The sequence below is a fragment of the Pongo abelii genome, chromosome 6 (genome assembly GCF_028885655.2).
Source record: "Pongo abelii isolate AG06213 chromosome 6, NHGRI_mPonAbe1-v2.0_pri, whole genome shotgun sequence".
Taxonomy (NCBI): domain Eukaryota; kingdom Metazoa; phylum Chordata; class Mammalia; order Primates; family Hominidae; genus Pongo; species Pongo abelii.
This window is the reverse complement of record NC_071991.2, coordinates 78,559,472-78,579,870: the sequence shown is the minus strand read 5'-3', so window position 1 is coordinate 78,579,870 and position 20,399 is coordinate 78,559,472. Positions and strand designations below refer to the sequence as shown.

Here is a 20,399-nt window from a genome sequence, read left to right as displayed (position 1 = left end):
GGATGAAGCCCACGCACATCATGGAAAGTAATGACTTTCCGCAAATTCTACTGATTGGAATATTAATAACATCTAAAAAAAAACTTCACAAGAACATGTAGATATATATAATCAAATAATTCAGCATCATAGCCTAATCAAAGTGACATAAAAAATTATTACACACAAACATGAGTGTGCACATACACATATCCATTTAGAATAATAATCTAGAATAATAATAGTTAACATTCAATGCATGTGCTAGGTACTGGGTTTTTTTTGTTGTTGTTTTTTTGTTTTTGAGATGAAGTTTTGCTCTTGTTGCCCAGGCTGGAGTGCAATGGCTTGATCTCAGCTCACTGCAACCTCTGCCTCCCGGGTTCAAGCGATTTTCCTGCCTCAGCCTCCTGAGTAGCTGGGATTGCAGGTGCCCACCACCATGCCCAGCTAATTTTTGCATATTTAGTAGAGACAGGGTTTCACTGAGTTGACCAAGCTGGTCTTGAACTTCTGACCTCAGGTGATCCACCTGCCTTGGCCTCCCAAGGTGCTGGGATTACAGGTGTGAGCCACCGCGCCTGGCCCCTAGGTACTGTTCTTTACGTTTCATATGTATTTACTCATTTAATCCCCATAGCAAAACTTATGAGGTAAATAATATTTATTTTTGTATTTAACAGACTAGAAAACTGAGGCAGAGAGTGCTTGAGTAACTTATCCAAGGCTACATGCTAGCAAATGGCTAAGCCAGTAAAAATTGGCAGAGTTTGCTCAAAACTCATGCATTTTACCACTGAACTAGAAGAAAACGTAACTCAGGAAATAGAATGCAATTCCCCCACTTCACTCTAAGAAGGTCTTAAGAATATTAGTTCAATGAAATAAGAGCATACTAATAGAATAATTTAAAAATTAAATGAGATGATAAAGGAAATTACCAGTCTAGAGAACAAATTTTGGACTATGCAACATGATTATGGAAATGATAACTAAATTAGAAACTGCAAGGTACAGAATAGACAAAAGTCGTTACTGGCAGAAAAGAACTGAAATAATCTGAATGAATGCAGATAAAAAAGACAAAGAATTAAAGCAAATTTGGGAGAATATTATAGACATGAAATATAATATATATTATAGCGTTATATATATGATAATCCAAAGAAAATTTTCATAATATTATTGAAGTAAAAATTCCACTTCAAGATATATTCAGACATTATACAATAGAATTTCTCTAAAATGAAAGATAATAATTTAATATATTAAAGAGCAAGTCCCTACTCATACAAAACAAAAACAGTTCATGATACTCCAAGAAAATTAGAGGTAGTATGCTCAATAATATTTCTTAGCTAAACTATTGAATGTCAAGGATAAAGAAAAAATTCTTCAGATATTCAAACAGAAAAGCAGGGAAAAACTGTATCACTTCAGAATTACCAATAACACTCAATTCCACAAGACAATAAAGCAATGTCCATAAAGTTCTGTGAAAATTTAATCTAAAAATATTATAATTAATCAAGATGTCATTTGAGCATAGAAACCACTAACAGACATTTACTAGCATGAAAGAACTCAGGAAATGCAATACACATTATTTCTTCTTGGAGAAGAAAAATTTTCTTGACAATGACATCCAGTCAAATAAAAGATGATTAAAAATAAATTTAAGAATGGCAAAGTGAGATTAAAAGAACTGGTAATGAACAAGGAATATATTTAAACATACAGTGAAAGTAGACAACTAATAAAAGTATGATAGCAATACTGAATGTGAATGTTATAAACTTGAACAATGTAAACTAATTATGTAACTAAAAATTGGGAAATAGGGGAAAGGGAAAGTGGGAAGAAATTTAAGAGTGCTAACATCCTCATCTTTCAAAATTAGAGAATTGATATTATATAAATATATATTTTTTTAATGTTACATATTAATACTAGCCTCTTCATGTTTATCTCTAAACCTTGCTTTTTTAAACTTTATTTAGGTTTGAGAGTACATGTGGAGGTTTGTTACATAGGTAAACACGTGTCACGGGGGTTTGTTGTACCTATTATTTCATCACCCACATATTAAGCCCTGTACCCAGTAGTTTTCTGCTCCTCTCCCTCCTCCCACCCTCCCCCCTCAAGTAGACACCAGTGTCTGTTATTTCCTTCTTTGTGTTCATAAGTCTGTATCATTTAGCTCCCTCTTATAAATGAGAACCTGTGGTATTTGGTTTTCTGTTCCTGCATTAGTTTGCCAAGGATAATGACCTCCAGCTCCATCCAGATTCCCGCAAAAGACATGATCTTGTTCTTTTCTATGGCTACATAGTATTCCGTGGTACTATGTACTACATTTTCTTTATCCGATCTGTCATTGATGTCCATTTAGGTTGATTCCATGTCTTTGCTATTGTCAACAGTGCTGCAATGAACCTCTTGGCATATACCCAAATGAATAAACCCTGCTTTTTTAGCACTAGTCAGTTCTTTTATGAAAAAAATATCCTGTGGTGAACAAACATTCTTCACTTTAGTTTTGTTTTTCTTCTACTGATATCAAATAAAATATAAATAACTATCTTCCGTTAAAAATAGTTACTAGGGTCTTATCCTATTTTCATAACTTTTATTTGTCTATTGCTCTATCCTTCTAATTGTATAAAATGCATACAAAGTACAATGCATACATTGTACAAAATGCATAAAATATTTTTATAAAAACAATCAGGTGACTTTTTCCCTTTAAAAATTGTAAGCAGGCTGGGCGTGGTGGCTCACATCTGTAATCCCAGCATTTTGGGAGGCCAAGGGGGGCAGATCACTTGAGGTCAGGAGTTCTAGACCAGCCTGGCCAACATGGTGAAGCCCCGTCTCTACTAAAAATACAAAAATTTACCGGGCATGTTGGTGGATGCCTGTAATCCCAGCTACTCGGGAGGCTGAGGAGAATTGCTTGAACCCTGGAGGCACAGATTGCAGTGAGCTGAGATCATGCCACTGCACTCCAACCTGAAAGACAGAGCAAGACTCTGTCTCAAAAAAAAATAATAATTATACATAAATAAGTAAATATTATAAGCAGTATACCAAGACGTTAACAGTGGTTCCTTTTGAGTGATGAGAAAATGGACAATAGTAATTTTTTTTTTTACTTTTGTCCAGGTTTTTAATTTATGTTGCAAATTTAATTTGCAACATAAAAAATGAGATATTAATGAATTATTTGTTCACCAGTCTACTAATCATGAATTTAGCATGCATTAAACATATGTACTTTATCAATATGTATTTTTTTCATAAACTTATCCTAGGAAATAAAACAGGTAATAAAGAATGCAAATATCTCAACCTCTACAATGTTCAAAGGGAAAGTGTACAAAACGTGCATGTCTTAGTAGGATCCCTAAGATAGCAATTAATGCATGATGTGGGGAATGTGGGAAATGTATTCTTGGATATACCTTTTATCTCATTATTGTTTATTACTCAATTCTATGAAATAACCTCTATTTTATCTACTATGGCACATTTACAGCATATAGCATCTGAATAAAATTATACAACTGGTTATACTGAACTCGTAGTTTAGATATTATAAAGTAGCTGTCTTGTTACCTCATAAACCATAAACCACATTAGTATCTGAGAAATTAAAAAATTTCTAAAATGTCCCACTTCAGGTACAGAATTTTACAAGATTTAGGGGGAAATTATCACATCGTTTCTTATATTAAAATAACAATGATAGCAATATAAGGCTAAACCAAAAACCTAAAAAGAAATGGTTACTAGACATAAGACAGCAGAGGGATAGGGACTGAAGGTACACTTCTTTGAATACATAATGTTTTTTGTTTGTTTGTTTGTTTTTGAGACAGATTCTAGCTCTGTTGCCCAGGCTGAGTGCAGTGGCATCTTGGCTCGCTGCAACCTCCGCCTCTTGCGTTCAAGCAATTAACCTGCCTCAGCCTCCCAAGTAGCTGGGATTACAGGCACCCGCCATCACGCTCAGCTAATTTTTGTATTTTTAGTAGAGACGGGGTTTCACTGTGTTGGCCAGGCTGGTCTCAAACTCATCACCTTGTGATCCACCCATCCCAGCCTCCCAAAGTGCTGGGATTACAAGCGTGAGCCACCACGCCCGGCCACATAATGTTTGTAATATTTGAGTTTAGAACCATGTATTTTACATAATTCTAAACTTATGTTTCAAAAGTGATCCCTACAACTTGAGCAAAATGAGAAAATGAATCTACCTGTGTAAGAGTTGGTAGCATAACCATACAAAGAACTTGTAAAGAGACTTCATAACACAGTAATATGACCAAACATACCTGGTGTGATATGCCCTAAAGATTAAAAAAGAACAAAACTGCAAACAAAAACTCTTAATCTGTTTCCAGTAATGATATTGTTGGCCATACTAGCATCATGTATTGGGATAAAGCTAATGAATAATCATGTTGATGTCATTTGGGGTATGGAAAAAGAGATGCAAAATAGAGTAGGTTAATTAAAAACTCTGTGAGATCCTGATTTGAAAAGAAAGTCAGTATACGTTTATGATTATAGATACACACACACACACACACACACAGAGACACACACACATTGTTCTCAGCTCTGTCTGCTGAAAGGGTCTTGAAGCAATGAAGAACTTACTAACAATGTGTAAAAATAAAGCCCAGTTTATGATCTCTAATGGTCATTTTCAATTCTAAAATTAGGGCCCCTTAAAGGCAAATTTCGGGTCAGAAGCAAAACATATATAACTTTGACCTGAAACATTTTGTCATACCAAAAACAAGAAAAAGCCATCAAAGCCTATTGGCATAAAGGCTCAGGAGTCACTTTGAAGAGTCACCAGCGGGCCAAGAATAGGTCTGAACTTCAATTAGAAGAATGCCTGCCATGGATTGAAATATAGTTGGCCCCCTGTATCCACGGGTTCTGCATCTGTAGATTTAACCAAACGTAGGTCATAAATATTTAGAAAAAAATGCATCCGTGCTAAACACATACAGACTTTTTCCCTTTGTGTTATTCCCCACACAATACAGTATAACAACTATTTACACTGCCTTTATATTATATTAAGTATCATAAGTAATCTAGAGATTATTTAAAATATATGAGATGATGTGCATAGGTTATATTCAAATACCACACCATTTTGAATCAGGGACTTGAGCATCCACAGGTTTTGATACCTACAGGAGGTCCCACAACCAATCCCCTATGCATACTGAGGGATGACTGTGTGTCAAATGTGTTTAAATCCATGAAGTCATAATAATCCTAATTTTTTAAAGTGGGCCTTATTAAAAGGTGTTAATTTACCAATTCATTATTTTCAAAATTGGTAGAGAGATGTAATCAAGCATTTATCCCATCTTTCCTATATTAATAATGCTTTAGAATAACTAGTTGTTGAGAAACATGAAAGAAACAGTCTACCTACTAGACAAATAATGAATGATAAAATCAAAATAGCACTGTTTTGAAAATACTAATGAATTAATAGATGTAGAAAATGATAGTCAATGACTGCTAACAACTCAAAAGGAGAAACAACCACATATCATGTGCTTCCTACCAGAACAACACAACACATGTGAAGTAGTCTCATCAAAAAAAAAAAAGAAAAAGAAAAAGAAAAAAATGTATAGAGGATCAAACTTCTAGATACAACTACCAATTAACAGGAAATAATTGAAACAGAGAAACAAGTTAAAAGACAATCAGCAAACTCCAGAATGCAGTACACTCTCCTGACGTGTCTTATCAATAAACTACAATAAAGAAAGAGAGAGCAAATTACAGATTCAGGGATATTTAAGAAACATGCAATAGAAGGAATGTTCGTGTCCCTCCAAAATGTTAAGTGTTGAAATCGTAACCCCTAAGGTTATGGTATTAGGAAGTGGGGTCTTTGGAAGATAATTAGATCATGAGGGTGCAGCTCTTATGAATGGGATCAGTGCCCCGATAAAAGGGACCTTGAAGAGCTCTCTCATTCTTTCCTGCCATGTGAGGATATAACAAGGAGACAATATGACAGTCTGTAACCTGGAAGAGGGCCTTAAACAGAACCAGACCATGCTGACATCATGATCTCAGACTTCCAATCTTCGAAACTGTGAGAAATAAATTTCTGTTGTTTACGTCACCCAGACCATGGTACTTTCTTACAGCAGCCTGAACTAACAAAACCAATTGTAATGTATGGACTTCATTATAATTCTGATTTCAACTAGTAAACTGTATGGGCAGGAATTAGGAGGCAATGAGAAATATTTGAATGCTAACCGGATATTTAATGTAAGGAATTATTTTATGTTGTTTTAGGTGGGATAATGACATGGTTATGTTTTTATTTTTTTTAATTCCTACCTTTATACAGACATGCTGAAATATTTACAGTTGAAATGATTAAATGTCTGGGATTTTTTTCAAAATAATCTGAGTGCAGAGGAAACTGGAAGGGTTGTAGATGAAACTTGGAAGTGGATGTTTCTCTCTACTTTTGGATATGCTTATAATTTTCCATATAAAAGTTCTGAAAATGGAAAATAAAATGCTCACATTGTGAGGCTAAGGCCAAAAGAAATCAGAGATGCATGAGAATTTCCAAATTCAGGATTATTTAAGAACAACATAGAGAAAAAAACTCCTGGTTTGAGTTGCAAAAATTTATTTCTTTTATGCAATATACTAAAAAATCATAATTAATTGAAAAATACAATACTTCATATGTAAAGGGGAGAAAACTACTCCACCAAACATGTCACATCTTTTAATTCATTTAGAGATCAAAGAAATGTGTCTGCCAGGCAACCAAGGGCTCATGGAAAGCTGTGGTTTCTGTACAAATGCTATTTGTCTAATATTTTGTGCTGTTAATGACTGTCCCATTAGCATCTTCACTACACTTATTTTCATAGAAAGGAGAAACATATGATTTATAGAGCCCTTTAGTGACAAGGGTGAGGATCCTACACACTATGTTGCTGGTTTCCTAGTCTTCAGCAAGAAAGTGTAGGAGAGAAGCAAAAAACGTCCTGTTCAGCCCCTGCTCCTGGATGTGGCAAGGAAGAGGAGTTACCCAGCTTGAAACAAAAGAAATCCTAAGTCTGACACACAATGTCATGTTGAAATTCCCCTTTCTCCAAAATGTAAAATAAATCTGCTTCCATCTTCTAAAATACTATGGGACTAAACATCCTTTTGTTATGCTAAGGAAAAGCCAGTATTCACGTTGATTTAGAAGAGGGATGTTCTGGTTATAGAAAGATGCTGTCTCAGAAACACTTAAATACTATTAAGCTAGAAATAGAGGGGAAAATAATGCTTCCCCGCATCTCCCCTCAAGTGTAGTCCTCCTTTTTTAGCCTGATTTCCGACGAAATGTCTGAATGCCTACAGTTATTTGGCCACCCTCAAAAGTGCAACTTATCCTGACGTCTCGAGGGACGGAAAAGTTACCGAAGTCCAAGGAATGAGTCACTTTGCTCAAATTTGATGAGTAATATCAGGTGTCATGAAACCCAGTTTCGAAGGAGAGGGGAGGGGGCGTCAGATCTGCAGACGGAAGCAGGCCGCTCCGGATTGGATGGCGAGACCTTGATTTTCCTAAATTTGCGTCATTTAGAACCCAGTTGGGTCCAGATGTTATGGGCATCGACGAGTTACCGTCTCGGAAACTCTCAATCACGCAAGCGAAAGGAGAGGAGGCGGCTAATTAAATATTGAGCAGAAAGTCGCGTGGGGAGAATGTCACGTGGGTCTGGAGGCTCAAGGAGGCTGGGATAAATACCGCAAGGCACTGAGCAGGCGAAAGAGCGCGCTCGGACCTCCTTCCCGGCCGCAGCCACCGAGAGTGCGGAGCGACCAGCGTGCGGTCGGAGGAACCAGAGGAACTCAGCACCCCGCGGGACTGTCCGTAGCAGTAAGTGCCCGCGCGGTGCTGGCCGCCGCTGCCCGGGTCACCCCGCCCCGCATCTGTCCGAGGTGGCCGCGCTGGGTGCGCCGCGGCAGCGAGGGACAGTGGGGAGACTGGCTTCCCAAACGCCAACGCCCCTCTTTGTCTTCCACCTGCAGAGTTTCCTGGGTTGAAGGTGTGGGTTGGTGGGTTAGGGGGCTGGGGGAGTTGGGATTCAGGGAGAAGAAGGTTGGAGAATCTTTGGGACGCGATTCTCTCGCCTAACGGGTACAGGTGAGACTTTAGTCCTTATGTTTTTGATCTTGGTTCATCCGTTGTGGGGCAGAAAATTCTGTTGCTTTAATTCTTGGATAACCACCCCTAGTAGATATATTATTTCTCTCTTTGGTGTCTTCTCCCCCTACCCCTTCCCAGAAATCCAACATGAAAATCCTCGTGGCCTTGGCAGTCTTTTTTCTTGTCTCCACTCAGCTGTTTGCAGAAGAAATAGGAGCCAATGATGATCTGAATTACTGGTCCGACTGGTCCGACAGCGACCAGATCAAGGTGAGGCCCCTTCCCAGGACGGCCCGCACCCTTCTTCCTGGGCTCGGGAGCTGTCACCTTCCCACTCAACAGCACCCTAGTTAATGTGGCAGGCACCGCAATCGCGGCAAGAGGCAGCGGATGCGTGCGAGAGGATGGAAAGGGGCACTATTTCCCGGGTTCTTCACGGGATTTTGTGCCCACGATTCAAGTTTCTTCCCGAGGGCTGCACCGTCCGGCCCAGGAACTCCCTGCAGCAGGGATGCCCTCCCGGATGAGCCCGAGATCCTCACAAGACGGGAAATCTCGTAAGATTTCATCCTCCAGGAACTGGGATTTCGGGGGCTCCAGTCCATTTGCACTGCCCTAGCGTCTGGGCACGGGCAGAGGAGGGCGTCTTGGTCGCGGGCAGCAGCGGGCACACGCGCAAGCTGCAGGTGGATTGGAGGGCCGGAGGCTGGAGGGAAGTTAATTTCCTGCCTTCACGTTTGTTTTGCGGACCTGAGAATGTAGCCTGAAGTTTCCCTTTAGAAACTTGTAGGCTACAGGAGCTGGGGAGCGCGCCTCGGGAAAACGGTGAAAGTCATCTGTAAAGCGTTGTCACCCTTCCCCACCGGAGCCCCAGCCCCAGATCCCACACACCTGTGTGCATTTAGGGCGGTGAGGACTCTACAAAGCCGGCACCGAGACAAGACAAAGTCAGGTGGCGGCGCAGCAGATGAAGGAAGGTCCCCGGGCTGGGAGGAAAGAGCGGAAAGCGCTCGAAGCTTGAAGACGCCAAGCCAGCTGCTAACTCGCCCTGGCAGGCTTGCAGGGGGCGGGACGCGAGTTCGGCGGGGAGGGCGCAGAGAGGGAGCGCCTCGGGAGGGACCCCGCTCAGCCCGAGCGTGCGGAAGGCTGCCTCCCCACGCCTCGGGCCGGAGTACAGCGGGAAGGGCTCGGGTTGCTGGGTGCCTCGCTCTGGTTGCCTTACACGCCCTTTGTCCGTGCTTTTGTCCCCCAGGAGGAACTGCCGGAGCCCTTTGAGCATCTTCTGCAGAGAATCGCCCGGAGACCCAAGCCTCAGCAGTTCTTTGGATTAATGGGCAAACGGGATGCTGGTGAGATAGACGACCGTCCCTAGGTGTCTTGGGCAGCCCGCCCTGTCTGCTCACTCCTTCCTGGAGTACCCCAGGGTCTCTCGCTCTGAATAGAGATTTCCACTCCAAGAGGGGTGTAATTCCCCAGGCGCGACATTGGCCCACACCGCACTAAGGCACGCACGGGCCCGCGGGGGGAGGGAAAGATCTGGTTCGCAAGCCTCACTGTATTCTAGTGACGCGCTCCCTCGACTAAAGATCCAAACTGACAAAGGGAAGGCATGGGCCTCCAGGGGTAGTACTGCGGATGATCCAAGTGCATGTGGAACAGGATTTTATAGCATTCCCTGAGGTGAGAGTAGATTTGTCTTGGGATAGAAATATCGTTTCCTTGAATTCATCGCACGCTCAGTGGAACATGTAGTTAATGACAATTCGTCTCTTGTCAGATTCCTCAATTGAAAAACAAGTGGCCCTGTTAAAGGCTCTTTATGGTAAACATTCCTATAAATCTTTATTTTACTATTGTGAAAGCACATGTAGGAAAGTGAAATAAAATCTTTTATGGGCTGAAATACAAGATCTGGATCATGCCTGTTTAATAAAGAGATGGATTTGTGCACTCTCTCTGTCTCTCTCTCTCTCTCTGTCACTCTCTCTCAGTCTCTCCCTCTTTCTCTCTCTCTCTCAGTGGGTGGCCAGCCTTGAAGGTGGGATGTGTTACAGTCTTATAGTTAATAAGAGGCCTCAGAAGTCTCATAGTCCTAGGTTTGAATCCCATAGAAGGCACTTAATAAAAATTCCATTTGTTTAAATATTTAGTTTTTATGATTAATAATTTGTTTAGCATTTATGGTTCTGCTTCATTCCTCAGGATAATATATAGATAGAAAATGTTACATATTTTGAGAATCAAATTATTTTATAAAAGATATAATATAGCATCTTTAAAAACAAATCTATATGTGCTTGCTAATTTTATCTTTCTTCTAGGACATGGCCAGATCTCTCACAAAAGTAAGTTCAAAATTATTTTGACATTTATCAAATTTAAATGTAAAATTATATTGATAAATTTATCTTACCTTATTTTCTGTCATGACTCTAGGGCTTAATATGTTTAATGAAGACAATATAAGAATGGGGGAGATTCATATTACATCCAGAATATGGTTGTTTAGACATATTGTACTTAGCAAAGAGATGCATTATATTAAAAAAGAAGAAAATGTCTTTTAAGTCCCTTCAATTGTTAGTTTTAGATAAGAATTTCAATCCTAGGATTAGAAATCTACCATACACATTTCTTCCCACCCATCCACCCCCTAAGCTTACTTTCACTGTAAACAAACAAACAAACAAACAAACACGAAACCCCCACAAGCATTTATAGGCATCTCCTAACTCATTTTAGTATGCTTGGTCCAATAATGATGTCATTTATTAGGGTCATCCAGCAGCCAATTAAATGGAATGAGTGAGTGAATATGAGTAGAGAATCCATACTAAAAATGAAGATGGGTAGAGATGCAGTTTTTTAATCCCCTAATTGAATGGGAAAACTCGATCAGTAAAACATTTCTTAGGGCAGCAAAGATGGCAAAATTGTGGTATGTGAAGGTCATTAAATTTGTTTCTCAGTTAATGGAACCGGAGTTGACAAGAAGTGGCAAGGGTCTATCTTCATCATATTGTCCACTCACGTACCCTGTCGTGGATTTGGTTCATTGGGTGGCAGAGCAGGCCACATTAACATAGCAGCTCTATTCTCAACTATTAAAATAAAAGCCAAGAGAAATTCTCTCACTAGCATTAAAATAGTAACCTTTCCAAAGAGTTCATCTTTGAAAAATAAATAAATAGTATTCATATTTACTTTCTAAGGATTTGACTTTGAAGGGAATTACATATAAAAATTCTATGTAATAAAAAATGTACTCTGTTCATGTGAAAACTAATACACTTTTCTGAAAGGAGTATCTTTTAATATCCAATAAAATAAAAACAGTGACCTTTTAGAAGATTATAATCATCAAGGAAAGGAATCTGATTTAATTAAGGTCTACTTGCTGAGAAGTACAACTTATTAATAACACAAGGAAATATGCTTGGATATTTCACTCTCACACAAATGTGAAACTGACTTCCTAAAAAATCAAACCTAGCTCAAATAACAATATTTTATATAAAATATTTTAGACCATTACATAACAGATAAAATATATGAATAAAGAGTGCTTGCTAATATTAAATATAGAATTAAGAAAAGTGGTTTCATTGTATTGTTTTAGTGTAATTTATAAAACTTTTAAGGAATCTTTATTTCTTCAGTCTCACCAAAACTTGAAGTAGATAGATATTTATTATACAGACATATATTCAGAAGCTTGCTTTGTTCTAGTTATAATAGTTTGTCTCCTCAAAGATATACATATTAAAATACCCCTAAATGTATTTTTCCAGGACATAAAACAGATTCCTTTGTTGGACTAATGGGCAAAAGAGCTTTAAATTCTGGTATGTATGAAATTATGACTGAAAATAGACAGTATCTCAAATCTATTTCTATTTTTTTCTAAGACATAGTTTTAAAATATTAAAAAGGAGCAGTAGATATAAAAATGAGTATTATGGTGAAAAATTTAATTGTTGTACTTGTAACCACAAATTGATTTATAGCTGGTTAAGCTAATATTACCACAGTATCTGTCTATTTCTCTCCAATTACCATTCTTACCAGTGTCTGCCCCATTTAATCATTACCAACCTGAATCTTTGGGTTAGTACTATATTCTTTCCTGTAGATCTGTTAAATAAGCCTTGTTTAACCTTACTGAACTAAGGGGGAGTGAGGAGTGCAGGGAAAAATGAGGCTGATTTTCACTTGTTATCAAAGTAATTTGAAAGTTTTACAAGACTTTACATTTGGCAATCTTCCAACAAAAATAAATTCACAAAACAAATTCTTTATGCAAATTAATCACTTTTTATGAAGTTGTAGAAATTCAAAATCTAAACATCCTGATGGATGTTGGAGAGGACAAAAGTGGTATGGTTTATTCCAGTACTTTCAAAAAGGAACACAATTAAATATTCTTGAGTGTTATAAATTGGTTCTGGCTATAAACTCATTAGAGAGAAAGGATGCCACAATTCTCATTTTAATTCTGAACAACTTTTTCATATGATATAAAGGCTGCAGGTTTCCTTCTCTTCAGTTTCCATCTTCTTTGTAAATACCATATATATATATCTGAAAACCATTATTAGTTAACTCATTCATCACACTGATTTCAAGGTAAATAACCCCTAGATCATTTTAATAGAAGCTCACTTTTTGTTAAGAACTTATAGCTCTTACCTCTAGGGCTTCTTGGAAAAGCTATTCAAATTCTATTTTGCCTTCAGTGAAAATAGAATTAAAATACTAAATATGTTATTAATTAGAAAGTAATCAGCAGCTGTCTTACTCATTTAGAATATTTCCAGTTTCTAGACAATCTATAAGATGTGCTGGCTTAATCCTTAATTATCTGGATCCTAGGAAAAATAATTATCCTAGTGTGTTTTAATGGAGATTTTTTTCTTTATTGTGAAATGTAAGACTTGGGTACATTAAATAAAACCACTTTCTGTGGGGCAAAAATCAAAACCCGCAACAGAAAAAAAAAAAGTTAACACAATCTGGGCTACAGCAGAAGCCAGAGAATATATTCATATAATTGAAAAGTTCTAAGTGTTTCATAATTGACCTTTTGATACAAAATTTCCAGTAAATCTGGAATTTGAAGTTCTTGGTGTTGAAGTCCGCAGGACAAGCTATCCTAGTGTTCTTATTGGGTCCCCACTTTCTATTTAGACACTACCTTTGCATCTTCTCACCAGTCATTTTGGGCTGCTGAAGTGTAAAAGTGTAAGAAATTATCAATGTGCCTTAATGAAAAACTTGCAATTGTTTTATTAATATGTATTATTTTCCCACTTTTGGAAATGAAGTATAAATTTAAACCACAATGGCTTTTATTTGTATCAATACATACTAGTCCTCACTTAACTGTAGTTTTCTTGATAATCATATTAGTCATCAACTTTCCATTTCCAGAATTGATATAGGTTTCAGAACATGCTTAACTTTACAAATGTAGATATTGTACAAGTTAGAACAGATTAAATACAATTAGATGTACTTAAAATAATAACATAATTATAAGTAGTGATAAATAGAATCACTGTAATAAATCAGGATCAATTTATAACTAAATCTTTGTTCCTCCATTTTAGTTAAGAAAATATAAATAGGTGAAAAATGGGCAAAAATGTGATACGATCCACAGTCAGTCAGGGATCTTTTTATGTACCTCATTGAGGCAAGGTTATCATAGCCTTAATCTACAGCCCTCTGATCTTTACCCACTCATGGTCAGGGACCCCTTTGACAATCTGATAAATCTAGATAGATGCCCTTTCCCAGAGAAACCCTCATCAGCTCATACACTCAAAAATTTATATCAGGCTTCAAAGGGTTCAAAGACCAGGTAAGAAACTCTGCTTCCATGTAAGAGGACATTATGTTCCAGCTAAATCACTGTCTGTCTTTAGTTGGTTTACATTAGCTTTCATCTAATTTCTCTGAGGAATAGAGTCATATTACCTAAAGCTTGTCAGAGACTGAACTTGGGCTATTCATCCTGTTCCTAATATAATCAAACCAGAATGAGAAATAAACTGTTTCCTTCCCTCAAGCCTGTCCAGTGTTGGCTCAGACTGTTCTGCCTCACAAGTGCATACTTAATTGATGTAAAATATGCAGCTTATTGTTAACCGCACTTAAAGGATAGTTGGGTGTTTAAGACCAGTATTAAAAGAGGGAAGTGATAACACTGGTGCCTTTACCTGCCTTCTCTGTCAACAAATCTTCTCACTGAGGAAACTGTTTAGAGTAGCACCTATTATTCCTACAGATCCTTCACAGATCTTTCCACTGTTTCTGTTTACATTCAGTATTTTATACAGGCCATACTGAATTTCAAAAAGCATAGTAGTTCCACTATACCATACGTCTAAGTCTATAAGGTATTAGTTAAGGATGAAAAATATCCCAAAATATTTTTATCGCAATAGTCTGATTTTTACCCCTTTGTGGTTACAGATCCCTTTGTGGTTACAGATATATTAAATTAAATATATAATTTATTTAATTATATATTTATTTTATTTAATTATATATTTATAATTTAATATATATTAAATTATATATTTTATATATATTAAATTATATATTTAATTTAATATATATTAAATTATATATAATATAATATATAATATAATATACAATTTTGGCATTTTTTGGCCAGATAATCAACGTATTTAAATTACTTGCTAGCTATATGTTAAATACCTTTGGAAGCAATAATTAATCCTTCACAGGCCATTAAGATGCTAGTGAAAAGTTAAACAGTATGGTATTTAGATGGCTCAACTGACTTACCTATGGTAAATGGGCTGTTTTTAGTCTTGAGGGCAATCCATCACTGGGAGGTATCCACAAGGTAGGAAGAGACCCCTACACAATTAGATGCCCCTTGAGCAGAGATCAGCAAACTTTTCCTGAAAAGAAACAGATTATAAATATTTTAGGCTTTGTGAGCCATGTAATCTCTGTTGCAACTACCCAAATCTGTTATTTTAGGCCAAAGCAGCCATAGACAATATGTAAATGAATGAGTGTGTCTGTATTCCTATAAACCTATTTACAAGAACAAATGGTATTCTAGATTTGGCCCATGGTCTCTGCTAGAATAAAAGTCCCACATTTTGTTTTTATCCTACTAGTATTCCTGATTATTTTAGGCATTGTCATTTCTATAATTCACTGTGGGTATCTGCTACTGCTTGAGAAAGCTGCTGAGAATCAACACTGCAATATATTGTGGAAATATGCTTTGGGGGCACCAAGTATATGATGAATGATGAATGAAACAGAGTTCTGTGGTTAGATCATTTCCAATCAGGATAGAGACTGAGGCAGGATTGGAAGATGTGCAGATAACATTCTTAGAAATACTTCTATGGAGGGAAAATGTCATTATGAGTTTAAAATAAATTACCATATGCCCTGAACTTTAGTTGTGTAACTCCCTTAGTGAATTCACTTAAAAAACACTTTATCTCTTCTTTGTTTTCAGTGGCTTATGAAAGGAGTGCAATGCAGAATTATGAAAGAAGACATTAATAAACTACTTAATATTATTTATTCAGCTTCATTTGTGTCAATGGCAATGGAAGGTAAATTAAGACATGCACTATGAGGAATAATAATTTATTTAATAACAATTGTTTGGGGTTGAAAATTCAAAAAGTGTTTATTTTTCATATTGTGCCAATATGTATTGTAAACATGTGTTTTAATTCCAATATGATGACTCCCTTAAAATAGAAATAAGTGGTTATTTCTCAGCAAAGCACAGTGTTAAATGAAATTGTAAAACCTGTCAATGATACAGTCCCTAAAGAAAAAAATCATTGCTTTGAAGCAGTCGTGTCAGCTACTGCGGAAAGGGAAGGAAACTCCTGACAGTCTTGTGCTTTTCCTATTTGTTTTCACAGTGAAAATGTACTGAGATTTTGGTATTACACTATATTTGTATCTCTGAAGCATGTTTCATGTTTTGTGACTATATAGAGATGTTTTTAAAAGTTTTAATGTGATTCTAATGTCTTCATTTCATTGTATGATGCGTTGTGATAGCTAACATTTTAAATAAAACAAAAAATATCTTGAAGATTTTTGTCACATTCTTTTATTAACATTATGTCCAATTAGCAGTCTTTCCTTTAATAGGTGAAATAGGTTCAAAGTGGTTTTGTCTAAAATGCAATTTCTCTCTCTGTCATGCACTTTTTTTGCTAAATCATTTGTCATGAGATCATTTATGAAGAACACAATTGCGTTTTGCATTCCAAAGACTAAAGGCTAAGTTGTGGTTTTATATGCTTTTAATTCCTTTTTTACAAATACAATAGTAATCTATTTCAAAGATATATTTCACTGATTATTTTCTTGTTGAGTAAAACATCAGCTCACTACCATTTCAGCCCTGCTCAGAGCCCAGGTATAAATGCATCAGTGCCTGAGTCTCACTAGAATTAAGATAGCAAATCAAATTCTCACAAAGATTGTCGGAAGATGATACAGAAAGATGAGGTGTTGATAATAGGGCAACACCCTCACAGCAAAAATAAGAACTCCTTTCCAGCATTTCTAAGAAGTGCCTGTGAATTGCTAATACCTATAACACTCTCTGTCTGATAGAAGCACATGCATCAGGAATAAATACCAAGCACTGAGAGGGAGGCTTGTGCATTTTGATTGGTAAGTGTCCTTGGAATCATTTTCTGATTGCATAGAGCATGTGAAGTATTGACCAGTGGTGAAACAATGCAGACAAGCACTGTTCAGTGAAGTAAAAAAAAAAATGAATTTAGCCTGGACTGGTGACTGTCGGTGAGCAATAAAACCATTTGTAGGAGAGAAAAGCTAAAGCATATTTTAACATTTATATTTTCAATTAAATGTTTTCTTAAAAAACTCCAACTCATATTCCTTAGTACACAATACATCTAAATATGAAAAATCATATAATGGTAAGCAAAATGGAGAAAACCAGAGTCATCCCCTACAGCCCCACTCCCCAACAGCAATGTTTAACATTCCATTGAATAATAATTATAATAAATAATCATTAGCTAAAATTATATATGTACTTAATCACTCAATGACAAAAATATTATCGTCATTATTATCATTTTACAGATGGGGTTATGAAGCTTAACGAAATGCTGGGGTCAGAGATTATAATATAATAGGAGTCAAGATTGGAAATAAACTGAGGGGGAAATAGAGCAAATAACTATCTAACAATGAAATTAATTAAGCAAACGTACTAAAACAACAGAATATTATACAGTCATTTAAAGTGGCATCATGGTGTATTTAATAATGTGGAACATAAATGGTATGTTGTTAGACATAAAGCAGTATTTGTTATATATATATTTACATATATTTACATATATATAGTTTTTCTGCATAGCTGTCGTAACAAGAGGAACAATTTTAGTGGATAAGCACATGGGACTCAATGTCATACTACTCAGGTTTGAACTTGGCTCTATCACGTTATGAATGGCCTTGTAAAGGTGGGCTAGTCCCTTAACTTTTCTTTGCCTTATTTTCCTCATCAGTAAAATTAGAATAACACTAGTACTCACTACATGGCATTCAGCTGAGGGTTGAGTGAAATGATGCATGTAAAGCTTTGAACACACTCTCTCACACACAGCGAGCATTCAGTGAATGTTACCTGTTCCCATTTTAAGCTACTGTTCAAAATGCCAGTGTGAAAATTAGTTCTATATTTTAGCCATGAAAAATTTTTATAGGCACTAGACACACTGAACAAGCAACAGCATGGGGTGGTATTTAAATCTTTGCCTCACAAATTAAATCCAGGCTATATCACAAATTTGCAGTGCTTTGTGCTGTTCATTGCTGCACTAAATAGTCCCCATGGCCCCTTCCCACTCTGAAATTCTATACATCTCTGTGGTATGATCCCACAGCGCTGCATAAAGACATGCACTGGCGGAACTTCACTCATGCCTGCTTTCCCTCTAGGCCCAGAAACCCAGCAACAACACAAACAGGAAAAGAGACAGAAACTTCAGTTTAAGTTTCTGCTCAAAACATTTATTATTACTTTCTCTTTGTGCCATATTTCCTTTAAAGTAAGTTTTCTTCACCTATATTCTTTCTTATTTTATTCTGTTATGAAACAGCAAAAAGACCAAACTATGTAAAGTTACCTGTATACATTATTGCTTTGGTTTTTGTTTGTTTTGTTTTTGTTTCTGTATTGGTCAGGGCCCAGGGCAAAAATAAATTATTTTCAAGCTAATTTGAGAAGGGGTTAATAAAGGGACTAGTTACAAAGTTATGGGAAGCATGTAGAGAAGCTAGTAGTGGTATATGGTTCTCCATGCTATGTCCTTGGGAGCAACAGCTACCCCTATGCCAGAAGGATCAACGTAAAGAAATGAGGGTCCCTGTATGCAAAAGGCTGCTTGATGGCAGTTGTCTTCAGTAAAAGAGTGGAGCCAAAACAAGGTGTTCAAGTATGGGTGGGAGGAGAAGAGTGGGGTGACCGGGTAATAAATATCCCGTCCTCATTGCCACCCAGCTGTCTGATCTCCTGTCGGTACCTCCCACTGGGCAAACCCAACTGGAAAACAGAAGAGTAGGAGCCCTTGAATGCTGTCTACACAGGTAAGCAGCACATATAGGGCTCTTGAGCATGTGGAGAAAGCTGGCAGGTGCATTGGTGGGGTGGGGCAGGGGAGGAAGAAGGAAGATATTCAACACATGTGTGCTCTATTATCTTGAATCAAAGGGAAATTAATAAGCAGAAATCCAAATAAAGGAAAGTATACAGTAACAATAAAAGTCCTTCTCTACATCCCCAGAGATATAGTTTCACATGGATCCATCCAAACAGACAAAAATAAGAACATCTTGTCTCAATTTGAGCACGTGCTGAAATCTCTCCTTCTAACATGAAATCATTATGAATGATTTTTAAAGGTATATTTTTAAGGAAGTTAATACATATGTTGGGATTTGTGCAAAACACAGGAAAGATTTTTATTAGATCAGAAATTTTGTAAATCCCCAAAACAGAAGCAGAAGGGAAGCCACAATAGTAAGCCATAGTCCTAGCAGGAAATTGCAGAGGCTACAGTGGAAGGTGCCAACCCCAGAATAAGGAATTGACCACTGCAGACAACAGACTTGCTAGCAATACTGGATGAGTATTGCAGCCATGAGATAAGGGGACAAAATATTCAAAATTCTTAAGGAAAACAGTATTTAACCAAACTATCATTTAACAGTGACGATGAATTTGTGGAAGAAGAAAAGTCAACTAAAAGCTGTTAGCTTAAGCCTTATTAAAACCATTGCAACATGAGAATAGCTCAAAATAGCTATTTCTGCTGAAGAGCAGAAAGCCTAAGGAATTTGTATGTTAGATTAGCCGGGTGCAGCAGCTCATGCCTATAATCCCAGTGCTTTGAGAGGCTGAGATGAGAGGACTGCTTGAGGCCAAGAGTTTAAGACCAGCCTGGTCTGAGAAAAGCAAGACCTCATTTCTACAAAAAATATAAATGAAACATTAGCTGGGCATGGTGGCACACGCCTGTGGTCCTAGCTATTCAGGGAGCGAGGTGGGAGGATCATTTGAGCCCAGGAGTTTGAGGTTAAGGTGAGCTATGGTTGTGCTACCATACGTGAGCCTGGGCAACAGAGCAAGACCCTGTTCCTGAAAACAAATGAACAACAACAACAAAACATAAGAATTTACATGTTAGGTTGATGAAGGTCAGTCAATATTTTACTATATCCTGAAAATTGTCCGCTGTTTCAATTCAGAGAAGGTATGGGGCTGTATTAATAATGAGACAGGATTCAGGTCCTGCAAGACTGAAGCTAAGGTTCTAGCAGCTGTTATCCAATTTGGGTCTGAAAGGAAAAGTGAGGAGAAAGAGGTGTGGGCCCAGATCTTACTAGGGTCAGTGAAATAAATTCAGTCATTCACCTTCTTTCACTAATTAAGGAAATTTTCACACATATAAGACATCAGAAACTTTACACCCACCTTCTTTGAAAACATTACTAAGGACATATTTCAGCAAGAAGAAAACTAAATCTGGGAGGAAATAATTATAAGAAATATGGTGAGCAAAGTAATCATTTTAAAAATATTGCCAAATTGAAGAGTTATGTATGTGTGTGTTAAATAAACAATCTACAAACA

The 20,399-nt window shown here is 37.1% G+C and overlaps 1 protein-coding gene and 1 long non-coding RNA gene across 5 annotated transcripts in view; one reads left to right on the top strand and one right to left on the bottom strand.

Moving 5' to 3' along the window:
- Positions 1-4,816: 4,816 nt before the first annotated feature.
- The window catches only part of LOC129060395 (uncharacterized), a 109,304-nt gene continuing 93,721 nt past the window's right edge, over positions 4,817-20,399 (bottom strand). Inside the window, exons 3-4 of the long non-coding RNA XR_008527080.1 lie at positions 15,017-15,135; positions 4,817-4,938 (exon numbers count right to left, since the gene is read on the bottom strand). This is a non-coding gene — a long non-coding RNA (uncharacterized LOC129060395). The remainder of the gene's footprint in view (positions 4,939-15,016; positions 15,136-20,399) is intronic.
- Positions 7,687-16,310, top strand: TAC1 (tachykinin precursor 1). Of its 4 annotated transcripts, XM_002818228.5 has the most exons (7): positions 7,705-7,930; positions 8,339-8,470; positions 9,453-9,549; positions 9,978-10,022; positions 10,522-10,545; positions 11,992-12,045; positions 15,714-16,310. In XM_002818228.5, the coding sequence occupies exons 2-7, from the start codon at positions 8,348-8,350 to the stop codon at positions 15,758-15,760; spliced, it is 390 nt and encodes a 129-aa protein (XP_002818274.3). In that variant the 5' UTR covers positions 7,705-7,930; positions 8,339-8,347; the 3' UTR covers positions 15,761-16,310. The 4 variants fall into 4 exon arrangements, with proteins under 4 accessions (XP_009241267.3, XP_002818275.3, XP_002818276.3 ...); XM_002818229.4 differs by lacking the exon at positions 11,992-12,045 and having other exon boundaries at positions 7,691-7,930; XM_002818230.4 differs by lacking the exon at positions 9,978-10,022 and having other exon boundaries at positions 7,701-7,930.

Bases quoted from the DNA above. Each gene is read 5' to 3' on its own strand.
- TAC1 (XM_002818228.5), top strand. From the start codon at position 8,348: ATGAAAATCCTCGTGGCCTTGGCAGTCTTTTTTCTTGTCTCCACTCAG. The intron at 9,550-9,977 runs GTGAGATAGACG...GTCTCTTGTCAG, and splicing joins AATGGGCAAACGGGATGCTG to ATTCCTCAATTGAAAAACAA. The intron at 10,023-10,521 runs GTAAACATTCCT...TCTTTCTTCTAG, and splicing joins CCTGTTAAAGGCTCTTTATG to GACATGGCCAGATCTCTCAC.